This window comes from Pyxicephalus adspersus, chromosome 4 (assembly GCF_032062135.1).
Source record: "Pyxicephalus adspersus chromosome 4, UCB_Pads_2.0, whole genome shotgun sequence".
NCBI lineage: Eukaryota > Metazoa > Chordata > Amphibia > Anura > Pyxicephalidae > Pyxicephalus > Pyxicephalus adspersus.
Window position 1 is genome coordinate 120859731 of NC_092861.1, and position 12769 is coordinate 120872499.

General features: G+C 34.1%; 1 protein-coding gene across 1 annotated transcript in view; it reads left to right on the forward strand.

Moving 5' to 3' along the window:
* CFAP61 (cilia and flagella associated protein 61) overlaps window positions 1–12769 on the forward strand; it is a 137196-nt gene that overhangs the window by 30496 nt on the left and 93931 nt on the right. The window contains exons 10-15 of the mRNA XM_072410264.1: window positions 828–911; window positions 2589–2767; window positions 4328–4367; window positions 5741–5880; window positions 11319–11445; window positions 11995–12072. Of these exons, the coding sequence (XP_072266365.1) occupies window positions 828–911; window positions 2589–2767; window positions 4328–4367; window positions 5741–5880; window positions 11319–11445; window positions 11995–12072 (648 nt within the window). The remainder of the gene's footprint in view (window positions 1–827; window positions 912–2588; window positions 2768–4327; window positions 4368–5740; window positions 5881–11318; window positions 11446–11994; window positions 12073–12769) is intronic.

Below are 12769 nucleotides of genomic sequence, written 5' to 3' on the forward strand. Positions count from 1 at the left end.
TTTTCCATTTTGCCATGCCTGTTGGCCACTAGAGAACTGTCCTCTCTCTCATCACCACCAGGTAAGTGAAAAACAGCTGTGAGGCAGAAGGTTTTCTGTGGCTCTCAGCCTATACAGCCATCTTGCATGCTGGCCAGGATTGCCCTGCCTTCCACATTTGAAGCTGAACTTCAGCCTGATATAATAGGCACACAACAACACTCTTCTATAATAATGAATAAATAAATAATATATTTAAATAATACAAACAGTGTACATCAATATATTTTACCTGGTAAAAGACACATGCAGTCTCTTCTATTGTAAAGTTCACACTTGGAATAAGAAAAGCAGAACAAGGAGCCAGATGCTAACATGCAAATTCCTGGTAGGAGGAGGCTGCTGTCATTTCTTTTACTACTCAGCTTAACTACAGCAGGAAAACAAATCAGGTGTCCTGCCTTATAAGACTAGGCCATGCTATGTAAATATTTGAACTAAATGGACAAAAATATAAATTCTTTGGCAGGTAAAACAGCTTCTATATGTGTATTATGTTTGTACACTTTGCTTTTTGCTTTAGGTTCACCTTAAAACTATTCTACTAATTCTTTTATGTATTTTTATATAAAAAAAATCCCAGCAGTCTTTCCTCATTTACTATTTATTTAAATAATTATTAAGTACTCTTTTAATATTTATTTTTTATATACTTAAATGCTTTCTCAGAGTATATTACACATCCCTTTTAGCTTTTTAAAAATATGAGTATCTAATATATGTTCATAATAAGTAATAAGTATTAATATCTCCATGTTTATTAATTTTTTATATATATTTTATTTTAGGTGGATCTAAATCAAGATGAACTAATCACCCCTGGAAATGAAAGGAACACATCAGAAATGACAGAGGCTCAAACTGATCTAGAAGTATGTACCTGAATAATGTCTCTGTAAAATGACGTATGTTGTTGGAAATTCTATAATATCACCATGTGATGTCACTAGAGTGTCTCTGTAAGATTCCTTGTATTTTCTAAAGGAAATCTTGCATGAGGATTTTTTTCTTTTGCGTATAGATCAGATCCTAAACAAATGTTTTTTACTTTTGATACCCACATCATTTATACAGTGGACACCTCATTTTTACTAAGAATGAACTATACAAATCATTGGTTAATTTTCCAGCCCATTCAATTAGTTTACTGATGTCTGGCAAATGTCTGATGTGCTTATTTTGTACCCATACACTATAAGGTAGGATTTCTTGATGATCTGTGGAACACTCACAGACACTGAACTGAGGATTACTGAAGGGGAATATTGATCAAACGTGTTAAAAAAAGGTCTGATCACAATTGTTTTCTCCACTCGTTAAGATGTCTGCAGTGTGCCTCCCCTGAATCTCCCTCATGGGCCTAAACGTAAACGGTTGTCCCGATGCAGCTGTTCATATTTAGGGTTACTTTGGCTGGCACTGATGCCTGAGGGCAATCATATGGTGCCTGCATGTCTGACTGCCCTCTCATATCTATAGTCAGCTGCTTATCCGTGTTGTGTGAATGTGTCAGAATCACTTGGTGCCCAGCTATGGTTATGTTCAGGTAATATGCTGGGTATAAGATTCAAATGATTTGCTAAATCAGAGTCATGCCATTAAGCAATAAATGGTTAAAAGTCATCAGAATAAAAGTCAAAAAGAAACTGAATACAAAAATATATACCAAATATAGTCAACATTAGTGTCTCCAGACCTAATGTTTGGATACAATGAAAAAACTTTGCCACCTTTTCTATGAAATTTAAAAAAAATACTTTTTAATAAAGAACAACGGCAAAATAAAACAGTATGTAATCATCTTAACAAACCATGGATAGTAGGTCTAGCAACTTTTAACCAAATCACCTGTATATGAATAAGTGGCCAGCAAAAGAGAAAGTGGAAAAAATAGAGAAAGGACAAAGATAAGGAAAAGAGAAGAGAGAAGAAAGGAAAAAAATGCAGGATAAGAAAGGGAATTACAGGAATTGGTAAAGGTACCAGTGCAAAAGTTTCTATGGAATTTAAAGAAACAATATCAAATCTAGATCACAAAGTACTACTTTCATTTCAGCTTCAGACCTGTACAGTTATTAATTGCAGTATTTGGATTTCTCAGACATATAGGTTGAAAATAGGCTGTATATGTTCTTCTATGTAGATATACTTTGATTTTTATAGGTGATGGAATATGTTTATGTATGCAAACAATAATGTAATGAGCTAATGTAAGTGTCTAAATTTAACTTGTTTTAACTAGTTTTTTTAATCTGCTGTAAAGTCATCCTTAGAGAGAGAAGGAATCAATAGATGAACTGCATGAACTGCTGACAAGAAACATGTTGACAGGCAGGTGACCAGCACTAATTACCTGCACTAGAGAACCTGGCTGATCTGCCTGGCAAATCTGTTAAATTTTAGGACTTGACAGTCTTACGTTTCAATAATTTGGCAGGTAAAACTGCTCCTAAATATATACCTCAACTGTGTATTTTGCTGCTTGCCTATAGGTTACATTAAAAAAGAATTTTCATAATCCTAATGTTTCTAATGCCATGTTATTGCAGCAAACCTGGGCACATAGCAGAGAATCTACTACAGATGATGCCATCAGAGGTGTGAATTGCAAGACCCCAGAGACACCAAGGACAGAAGCACAGAGCCAGCCTTTCAAGCCCATCTACAGAGGAGACGTCTCTGCCTTCTGTATACAGCTCTTCTGCATTGATGAAAAGCATGAAACAAGGCAGGTCTAGGGTACTATAATTGACCATCTGATCGAATGGCAAAGAACAATAATACTTTTTATATACGGTATTACTCTCTATGTACAAGTATAAGCTTAAATGCCTAATGAGCTTTAGCAGTTTGTGGTTTTCAGACCAGAATGATTCTTTCAATTTTTTTTTAAAGATCTTTTTTTAAGTTTTTTTTCCCCTCTATATACAGTATACAAGAATAACAGTAAGAAGCAAAGGGAGTCTGATTTGAAGACAAAGCAGTGTTTTTGCAACATTGCTTTTTCATATGATTACCATCAAATGACCTCAGTCACCATCTGCAAATTGATAGATTTAGTTTCCAGCACATTTTCTGTGGCAGGCTTTAACTCCGGTTTAGAAATCTTACGATCTTTGTGGGAGTTTCAGTTGTCCCTTTAAACAAGCTGATAACGGGGTTTTAGTATCAAACTCACTTGTCATGTTCTGTGAAAATGAACCGCAAGACCTAATTTAGCAGTTTTAAACCTAAACACTAAAATGTCACAGACACTTTACCTTTTTTTTTTTGAAAAGTTGCTTTTAATGTTGTAAAACAGAAGCTTTCTTTTCATATTGGAGAGTAGTGCTGATGCAAAGGACTTACTTTATTAAAGCTCCACAAGACTGCAGAAGATAGACTATCATGGGAGAATCTTGGTTATCCAGCAAATCTGGAATTTATTTAAAAAAAATAATTTGACATTAGTTGGTACATATTTTCACTCCTGGACCAGATCCATTCTAGGTTCCATGACAAGTCTATCTTTCAATCTATCTTCTAATCTCCAATCCAGGAAAGTTTTATTAAACCAAGCCCAATTTGTCTAAAAGAAGTTTAAGGATAAATAGCACGGTGCTACAAAAGATGGTAAAAAATAAAAATGGTAAAAAAGACTTATTGGTAATTGTGTATGAAAAAAGAGCATTAGAAAACCAAATACCTTGTTATTGAAATTTAGACCTCTGATGTCCTATACTTGTTTTTGCATCACTGCACACATTTCTCACTTTCACCAAAACCCAGGCTGTAAACAAATAGAAGGAACATGTTTTCCACATCTTCAAATCCTGTCTGGGAAGTGAGAGGAATTCCAATTGGCAAAGTGGATGCAGGAAATCTACCTTTTTTTAAACTTTCCTTATACTGTTACACAGATTAGTAATCAGAAGGAGAGACTAAATTGTACTAGATTCTCTTGCATGTAAATCCTCACCATGTGGAAACTTCTTCCTTGGCTTGGTCAGAGTAACTGTGTTAACAGAGTGACTCTGTTTTTGTGGGTACCTCTCAAAGCAACGTTGAAGAGCATTTTTTTTCTTATTAGGAACAGTACCATGGACAGCACATAATTTGGCTTATAAACATTACATAGACAATTTGTTATAACAATGTTAATGTAGTGCAATGCTGACCCACTTTTTTTTTGTCTTGAAGGAAGGTTTATTTTCATATGTTTGTTCTTTTTGAGAATTGTATTCTTATATTATTTGGCATTCCCTGAAATATCCTTTATTTGTTTAATATCTCTTAATGTTTTTTTTAGGTCTATCGACTTTTTAAGTCACGTTTTCAGCCTCTTTCCTGTAAGTATATCCTAGATATTTTTTAAACTGAGCACCTGACTACTAGCTTTTGACTAAGAAATGTTTAAAGTTCACCAGTCTGTCACTTATACTTAACAAGGTCTTTGGGTAACTTAACAAAGCAAAAATATAGTTTATTATAGCTCACTGGCCCTTTGATGTGGTAGCTTCATTTTTTTTTTAGGATAAAAACAGTTTCAGCAAGTTTAAAAAATATCAGAAAATAATGCCAGAAATGCAGTGATTTTGTCATTTTTTTTGTCAAGGTACACAAGGAGAAAATACAGAGTGGGGAGTGTTCTTGGGGAATTGCCCTTGACAACTAGCCAATGGGAACCCTGTGTACTCTAACACTGGGTAATATAAATATGGAGCTCATGTGAAGGTACACAGTAGGGAGCATTCCCTGGATATCAAGGCTGCTTCCCAGAGATTACTTTCTGTTGTGTGCTTTATCAACAGCCTAGCAAACTTAGCTTGAACATCTAGTTTATTTGGTTTTAGAACCAAACCAAATGCTGGATTTTCAGATCAAATGCCTAATTCCACACCACAATGCTACCTGTGAGCTGCACTGAAGACAACAAAAATGCTGCACTGAAGACAACAAAAAAATTACATCCTGCATGTAATGTCAATCAGCAGGACAAAAAAAGTTTCCAATTGTATTCAGGATTAGGTGAAAAAAAGGAAAAATGCCTAAAAACGAATGAAGCCATCATGCCCCGGAATTGATTAGCTGCAACATATAGATACTGCATATTACATTATTTTTATTAATATAGATATTAATATATCTATATTTGTTAATATAGATTTAAATCTGTATCTGAATAGTTATTTCACATAAGAACAAGAAAAAATAGATGGGCCCATGGTTTAGTGCTAAAAAAAACTTGTACTAGTGCAAACCTGATTCAGGAATTATATTTTGCATCATATAGGAAAACTGGAGTCATGTAGCAGTGTTCCCATAAGACCACCATTAATATAACATTTTTAGCTCCCTTAGAAAACATGACAGATGCAATTGGACTTTGAATTGCCTCCAGTTTTAAATTTCTTGCAATTTTTTCTTTATTTTACAATATTTTTTTCCCAGTAATGATTACGAAAAATATGCAAGAAAAACAAGCATCACAATTAAACTTACCTCAGAATTAATGTAGGTAAAATATTGTCACTCATGTAATGTTATGGTATTGTTTATTTATAAGTCCCGGTGCCAGCTTGTTCCACCTCTAGTGCATGAAATCATTCCAAGCTAATACCGTGAGCTCTGATGCATGAAACATTTTAATTAATTAGTGTTAATTCCCAGGTGGATGGTATGCATGGATTCCAGTAATATGATTTGTGTTTCATTGCTCAAGGATAAAGACTTTTGCATCATTACTGTTCCTCACCTGACCCCTGAATTTCCTCTGCTGCAAGGCTTTGTGCGCGCCGTCCCTCTGAGTACGTGCACCTTGCCTCAGGAGCTTTATATTTTCCACCGCTCCGGCTTGATCAAGTAAGTGGAAAATCAGCTCTCCAATCTCTGACGGTCTTTTTAAACCTGCACTCTTGTAAATATAGTGCGACCATATCTTTTTCATGTCATTGCACAGCTTCAGGGTCTGGGGATGCTGCTTTCATTTATTTTCTGAAGCTTTCTGGCAACTCAATTAATAAAATCCATAAAGCAGTACATCCAGCTGGAGGCCCCTATATATTAGATCTGTCTTCATTTAAATGGTTACAGTTATGAAAGTCAGAAAAAATCAATCTCTTAAATAATGGATACTAGTACTATCAGTCAGATATTGGCTGATTCATAAAAATGTCAGTGCTATAAACTTGTATATATTTTTATTATTTAAAGTGACCACAGTGATGGAAAACTCTGGTTAGAATAATACTGGCTACAAATGTGACAGTGTTTTTGGAAGAGGTGTGGATAAGATTGATTCAACTTTTAAAATACTCATACACAAGGTTAGGATTCTTTGCCTAGGGATAACTGCAGCTATTAGGGGAAACTGCACTATGGTTTATGTAACCAATATGAGGTCAAAGTCTACTAAGATGTGTGCATTCAGAAACCATATTATTCCCTTTACAGTGCCCAACCTACATGGGGTTAGCATAGTTATTGCATTTCTGGTGCTCTGTAACAGAAAGTTGGATTCTAGACAGCAAGTAAACTATTAAGGTGATCCACTAAATAGTTTTACAACATTGTAAGATTGTCATATACCTCAAAAAAACACAATTTGGTATAGACCTTCTCAGCACAGAAAGAAAAGTAGAGAATTCTTGGCTTATATAGTCTTAAAAATATATATTTGTATTTTAAACAAAACATATTTAAAACATACAAGCAATATCTCCTTTAAAAACATAAGCATATAGACATAATGTGATCACCATATCATCACAACAACATAGGCACTCAATATTTGTTCCCAAGAGCGTTGTGCAGATGAGACCGCTTCTTCAGGGGGTAAATAGCAAAATAGCAGGTTAAAACACCCGACGGGTAATTTAGAAAACAAATATATACAATATTCAAGTCAAAAATGTTTTCATTATTTGAACATTTAAAAGAAAAAAGTAAGTATAGTAGAAACAATAAACAATATATAGTTGAAGTATGCTTTATTTAATTCAAATACTTTAACTATTAATTGTTTATTAGACACTGGAGACAGGTATTTATTGTTCTACCCATACTAGCTCATGGGATTTTACCATCTCCTCTAGGTGCTGTGGGAACTCATGAGAACTAAAAAGCCTTTCAGAGATTACTTTGCTGATGTTCATCCAAAACTTTTTTACATTGGTTCTTTGGCTGTATCCTTGCATATAAGCGTTGTATCCTCGAATATAAGCGCTGTATCACCATTTATTTTAAATTCTATTTTGTCCTTTTTTTATAAATATATATGTTTAAATAATGAAAACATTTTTGAAAAATTGACTTGATTATTGTATATATTTTTTTCCAAATTAGCCATCAGGTGTTTCAGGCGGTCTCATCTGCACAACGCATTGGGAAATAATGATAGCCTATGTTGTTGTGATGATATAGTGATCACATTATGTCTATATGCTTATGTTTTTAAAGAAGATATTGCTTGTATTTTTTAAATATGTTATGTTTAATATAAACATTTATATTTAAGACTGTATAAGCCATGAATTCTCTGTTTTTCTATCTGTGCTGTAAAAGTTTTTCTCAAATTGGATTCTAGACAGGTAAAGAACCCTAGATTTGAGAGCAGACAGGCTGACTGTTACTCTCTATGAGCCATGCTTAAGTTCTGTTGCAACAATCTCAGACAGTATAGACACATTTTTGAGAAAAAATTTCCCTTTGCACTTTCCAGTTAAACAGAACATAAAGTCTAACTAATCTTTTTTCAACAGAAATTTTGTTGTGTACATTTGCAAATACATTAATAAGACACAGTCTCTGTTTGGATTTGATTTAGACATATACTGGAAGTTTTCATCAGTGTTGTTTCTACCTTTAGCAAACCTTTCCACTAGGGATTCCGGTTGGCACATGATTGCTGTGCATTAATAATACTACAATGCACACACACCCAACTGTTGTGCAGCTAACTCCATTCTCTACATTCTCTGAATAGAGTGCACACAAAAATGGATAGAAATTTATGTAGCATAGATACTGTGGGCCTGGTTTATTAAAGCTCTTAAAGGCTGGAGAAGATACACTTTAACAAATAGCAAATTACTTTTATGAAATCCATTCCAGGATTGCTGGATAACCCAGGTTAACTGAAAAAAGTGTATCTTCTCCAGCATCAGGGAGCTTTAATAAATCGGGCCCTTTATGTCCAAAATGAGGTTTTCAAACTCTAAACTATCTGCCCTTGGATAGTTTAGAGTTTGGGACCTTATTTTGCAGGGTCTACATCTGTGTTCAAATATATGCAACAATAACCCATGTTTATAAAATATATGTTGCAACAATTTAGTAAGGCATTTTGTTCACCTTTTTATTTGCTAGCTTTATAATAGCCTGAGCAGCTGTCATTTTATATACCTTTGTGTACCTATATAATAAATTAATATAAACCTAATTTATGCACTCAAAGCCATCCATACATGGCAGGATCTGATTATTCAGAAAATTCTAAATTATACTTAATATCTGTAACTCACTGGGCATTGGATGAATACTTGTTGCAGCTTACGAATTATCAGCAGAAGTAAGTAGAATTCTAGTCTACAAGGTCCCTTATACAGCAAATTATTCATCCACCAGTATGGTCTGTGTCACTCTATAAAGAGAGTGCTGCACAGTTTCATTGGGTCTTATTTATTAAAGTTCTCCAAAGCTGGAGAGGATAAACTTTCATCAGTGAAGCTGGGTGATCCAGCAAACCTGGAATGGATTTCTTAAAAGTCTATTTTGCTATTTTTTAGCAAATGCTTTCAATCCTGAACCAGATCCATTTCAGGTTTGCTGAATCACCAAGCTTCACAAATGAAAGTGTATCCTCTCCTTGGAGAACTTTAATAAATCAGGCCTGTTGCATCATGTTAAGTCTTCATCACTTAGTAGTCAGATTTTAGAATTGCTAAGCTGTTGATCTTTTCAATGTTCAGTATCTGGATCAGCAAAACCTCTATACTAAAAAAATAAGGCCGTGATATGGGTATAAAAGTATAAGAATTATCATTGTTACTAACACAGGAAGTTCCACTTTCAGACGCTGTGATAAAAAAGCTTTATTTATTTTTTTATTTTTTAGCATAGACAAATTACCTATTGGTTTTATCATCTTAGAAAACATCATTTGTGAATGTTTAGTGTAGTCACATTTGCATGCTAAATAACTTGTTCCTAATTTAAAACTATATGCATGCTAAAGTAATTTCTCATTTAAAATCCCCAAAGCCCCCCTTTTCTCTCCCCAATAGTTTAGGTAATTAAACATGTAGCACTCCATTAGATGCATGCATTCATTCCTGCAGCTGGCAGACGCACTGGCTTTGTTTATAAGTCTTTCTGTAAACCAGCTGTGTGTAGTACAACACAAGCATAAGCTGCTTGCAAAAACTTCAATAAGCTGCCCATTGTTATTTGCATCACTTAAAGTCCAGACAGCCCCCTGACATTTATGAAAGTGCATTACACATACACCCAACTGGCTTGCTGTTGGTTTGTTAGCTTCTAAAAAAAAAACAGATCAATGTGAAATTAGCATTTTTTTTCTAAATGTTGGAAAGGGCAAAAGATGATGGGGTTTTGGGGAATATTTATCAAAATTTCAGTTCCACAGCCTCATGATATGGTTTTGTATTTTGGCATTGATGTATGAAATTAGAAGGGCAACAGACCCAACCAAGGATACCATCAGTTAGAGATAGATTGGCCTAGGTGAGCGGGATTTTCTGCTTCTATGGTCTCTTTTGGAATGATGTCTTATTCCTACTACCGAATTACTTTATGCTCCCCGTATACTCTCCTTTTCATCCCTCTATTGACTTTACCTAACAACACTGGCCCAGCCCTTTGACTCACTCCGATCCACCAATTTGTTTTTCATTCTCTGCTTTTTCTTGTACATACATCTTTAAGACAACTCAAAAATAATACATTGCTTTTTGTTTATTTTAAAAGCTTCCACTGTTCCAGTTTAAGTCTTTTCCAAGTTTAATTACAAAAATAAACATAAACTGCTTTTATAATTTTTATTGTGATGAAATAAAATTATGCATTTTTTTGAATCATGTCTTTGTATACAGAAAGTGGATATAAAATAGTAATGAACCTAATCAAATGGATAATAGAATCCAGACTTCCATCAGTGCCATGGGAGTAAGCTTTAATTAATGGGAACAGATCATAAAGATAAGAACATCAAGCCTAATTAATATTATGTCTACTGATGATTCTGTGTCTGTGGCGGTGTCCTAAAGCTAATAAAGAAGCACGTGTTTAGTCAATGGGACACACATACTCACCTACACAAACACTTACTGTCTTTTTCATATGTTGTTAGAGTGTGGCTCCTCAATTTTGCCACATGCTGAAAGATAAGCTATAAACTAAATTTTGAAAGCACAAGATACCTACAAAGTAATCTTAAGAATCGAACGTTTTTTACTATAAAACATATAGGATATCAAAAAGTTTGTGTGTGTGTATATATATTTATATATATATATATATATATATGAATATTATTATTATTATTAAACAGGATTTATATGGCGGCAACATATTACGCAGCACTATCATAATTAAATTGAAAATCTACTTTCAATGTAAAAGAAAATATATCTGCCCCCAATGTATTTACATATGTATATGTTTACAAACTACATAATTATATTATTATAAACTTTACAGTTCCAGCCTTAACTAAATGTATTTTTAATTGATGATCATATATATATATATATATATATATATATATATATATACTTTAAAATGGCCATAGAATCACTATAAATCAAAACCAAACATACTTTTTGCTTAAATATTATTTTAGCTTATGGTTTTGGTTATGTGTGTTGCCTGTGTTGGAAATGTTTAAAGCTTAATAATTAAAATGCATACCATTAAACCTTGATCATACTGAAGCTAATTCTCTGTGTTTTGATAAGGAATGAAAGTGTGGGTTTTATATTATCCCAGTGCCACACTTTACTCTCAGAGACAGAAAACAGACTGTGTGCACAAGTACTAAAAAGCCCGAGGGATTAATGTGCTAATGGTATTGTAGCTGTACTTCCCAGAGCTTCTCAGTGTTGCTTCCTGCTTCTGAATAATGGTGCTGAAAGAACAGCTCCTGTGGGTTTTTTCATTGAACATTGTGTGTCTAGCAGCACCCGCTTTATAATAGGCTGCATTAGTACAGCTAATCTGTAATTACATTTCATGTAGTCAGAAGCTAATCATTTGCATGACTGTTTCACCTTCGTTTTCAGCTCCTTACAGGTGAGAGCAGCAAAGTCCAGTGACGTACCAGCTGTTGAAAAGCTCATAGGAACGCTGCACCTCAATGAAAGCATATTGGATGACCTGAAAATCTACCTTGATGCCCGGAGAGCTGCTGTGAGTTATGTCATTTAAAAAACCCTAGCTCCACTTGATTGAGGATATGCTATCCTAATGTGCAGCAGCATTGACACACAATAAGCCTTTGCTGTAAAGCAGACATCACAACTATTTCACTTGTATAATGCATTTAAAGGGTTGGTTAAGATCAATCGTAAAGCGATCTGTCCAATAAGTTTTTGGTAGCTTTTCCAAAGGTTTCTTTTTTGTCTTGGTCAGCAATATTGAGATATCATTTAGTATGAATGTAACAACTTTTTTCTACCTTTTTTATGAGCCTTATTTTTCAAGTTTATATACAAAATGTCTTTCACTCCACAGAAATCAATAAGGTTTGTCATTTTCCAGTAGAACAACCAATCAGAATTAATTTGAATCTGATTTGTTGCTATGAAGCAAAACAACCCTGGGTTGTTAAATAAGGTCCAATGTCATAAATCACTATGGTTGTGTGTGGGACCTAACAGGGTGGAGGATATTAGATTTAAAAATTTAAATTGTGGATTTTTGTTTGCATACTATAACTTTTGGTATTTTTATTATTAGGATGGAACACCCATTCAAGCATTTGTTGCAGAGAAAGCTAACCAGATTGTTGGTGTTTCAATACTAAGAAATGAAGAGGTATATTAACTTATTTGTAGTATCGCAAAAAGTGTTCAGCTAATAAAAAGTTCAAGCAATGACACTAAATCATGTGTTTTTAATAGTAAGTGAAAAGATTGTTAGGTTATTAAAAATAATTGTCATGGGTAATAATGTTCGCCTAACATCATTAGCCATGCTTGTGCTGGTGCCTTTGGTTTGTTTTTGCTATCAAAAGTTATTTTGTGTTCAAGAAAACAAATGCATGACCTTCTACATGATGCTAAATCTGGAATGCTGAATCCCAGGAAAAATATGATTGCATTTAAATGGGCATTTACCCTTTTCAGTGCTGGGGAAACCCCACAGTAAGCGTAATTTCCCCCCAGAGGTCAACTTTAGGGTCAACTGATGTCAGTCATTTAAAAAAACTAATTGGTTGCTAAGGGGCTCTACGCTTTACACCATCCAATTGCTCCTTGCACTGTTTTCATATATGTTAGCCTTTGTGCTTACAAGTAATTTATAGACATGCATTAATAGTTGTCCTTCAGAATGGTATTGCTTGTATCAGCCTCATTGTACTGTCATATAAAGATGATTCCGGACCATATAACAAACATAAAACCTGTCTAGCTGGTAGGAGATATATTTCAGATTGTAGCCATGCATAAAAATTGTTTATAAGCCATTAGCACACCATTCCAAGTATAGTGATAACAGCAGCAAAGCTATT